Source organism: Ceratosolen solmsi, unplaced genomic scaffold (genome assembly GCF_000503995.2).
Source record: "Ceratosolen solmsi marchali unplaced genomic scaffold, CerSol_1.0 scaffold48, whole genome shotgun sequence".
In the NCBI taxonomy this organism is placed as follows: domain Eukaryota; kingdom Metazoa; phylum Arthropoda; class Insecta; order Hymenoptera; family Agaonidae; genus Ceratosolen; species Ceratosolen solmsi.
The window spans coordinates 1,169,528-1,170,968 of record NW_011948440.1 but is presented as its reverse complement, the minus strand read 5'-3'; the positions used below and the strand labels follow the sequence as shown (position 1 = coordinate 1,170,968).

At 39.8% G+C, this 1,441-nt stretch overlaps 1 protein-coding gene across 1 annotated transcript in view; it reads left to right on the top strand.

Annotated features, from left to right (window-relative positions):
* Nucleotides 1–908, top strand: part of LOC105365602 (solute carrier family 46 member 3) — a 22,589-nt gene extending 21,681 nt beyond the window's left edge. Inside the window, exon 6 of the mRNA XM_011503814.1 lies at nucleotides 454–908. Within this exon, the coding sequence (XP_011502116.1) occupies nucleotides 454–667 (214 nt within the window). The 3' untranslated portion in view covers nucleotides 668–908. The remainder of the gene's footprint in view (nucleotides 1–453) is intronic.
* Nucleotides 909–1,441: the final 533 nt, after the last annotated feature.

The following is a 1,441-nucleotide window of genomic DNA, read 5'->3' as shown; positions in this document are numbered from 1 at the left end:
ATAGTCTAGTGTACAGACGTTACAACGGCTGATTAATAAGGAATTTTCATCCGAGGAATTCGAGACCTGACGAATAATTTCATTACCGAAAAGAGATTAAAGACAAAAGCACGAGCGCATAAGATATGAGAAATATGTTTTTAAATGTTGACTATATCATTAGGCGTAAAATAAAAAATACAGCAAAATTTTTAATTTAATAGTGTCTTTATAGCCCGATTAAGTAAGTCTATTTTTATTGCCGATGTATAAATCATTGGTCACGTAGGAAATATAAACGATATTGGATTAAGCCAATAGAGTCGAATATTGATTATTAATCGTAGGGGATAAAATAATAAGAGCTGAGGCATCCGAGGCAACGACAAGTCATTCAGCGAGCGACAAAAAATCCAGCCAAATAATATATAATATATCTAATATAAGAAAATCTCGATTTTGTGCCAATTGCAGATGGCTTTACATGGAGCACAAGAAGGACGAGGCATTGGAAAAGGAGCAAGAAGCTCTTGCCTCGAAGCCCAAAGGTAAGGCGGAGCTAGAGTGCCGACTCGAAAACGGCTTGACGCTTGTTAAATCGAGGAGCGTCTCGGAGCTGACGACGGTCAAGCCGACGAATGAAGTCACGGGCATCGATAACGCGGCCTTCGAGTCGGAGAAACTGTGATCACTGCTGCCACCGCCGTTGCTAATGCTAATGCTGCCGCAACTATCGCAGTAGTGCCGATTATAGTACGAAACATGCGTGGGTTCGGCGACGATGTCGTACGCCTCACGCGCAATGCCAAAAAGTACGATCGAGTGGGGCGAGGAGAGGAGACGGAGCTTTCTGGTCAGAAGCTCGATCAGCCTCGCGAATACTTGCCTACGGGTATTAAGCTTGTCTGCGTGTGCGTGCGAGTGCGTGCGCGTGCTTGGGTGTGCGAATGAGCGATAATACGTGCGTGTGTTAACTCTGTCCGAGCAATTTTGAATCAAAGTGGAAATGGCTCGCTTCCGTGCCTTTTTGCTACATAATGACGTCCATACTTTAATATTATGGCGGAATTTTTCCCGGATTCACGACTCGTGCATTTGGCCAAGTCGCTTTTTACGCGTATCTACTTTATATACATACTTCGATTATTTTATTAAGCTAATGATTTTACGAGATACCGGTTGGTACAGCAGCGATATATAAAAAAATATATATATATATATATATATATATATAAAAACAAAAAAAAACATAATGCTTACTTTACGCTAGACAAATTAAATGTTACAAGGTCTTGAGCAGCACGGTATATTTGAGAAATTGTTTAATCAAACATATGAAAATCAAATAAGTACGGGAAATATGTTTTATAAAATCCTTGAGTTCCGTACTGATATATGAAATAAACGTTTTAATTATTCCACGTAAACCCTTGTATACTTCTTTGCAACAGTCAGGGTAATT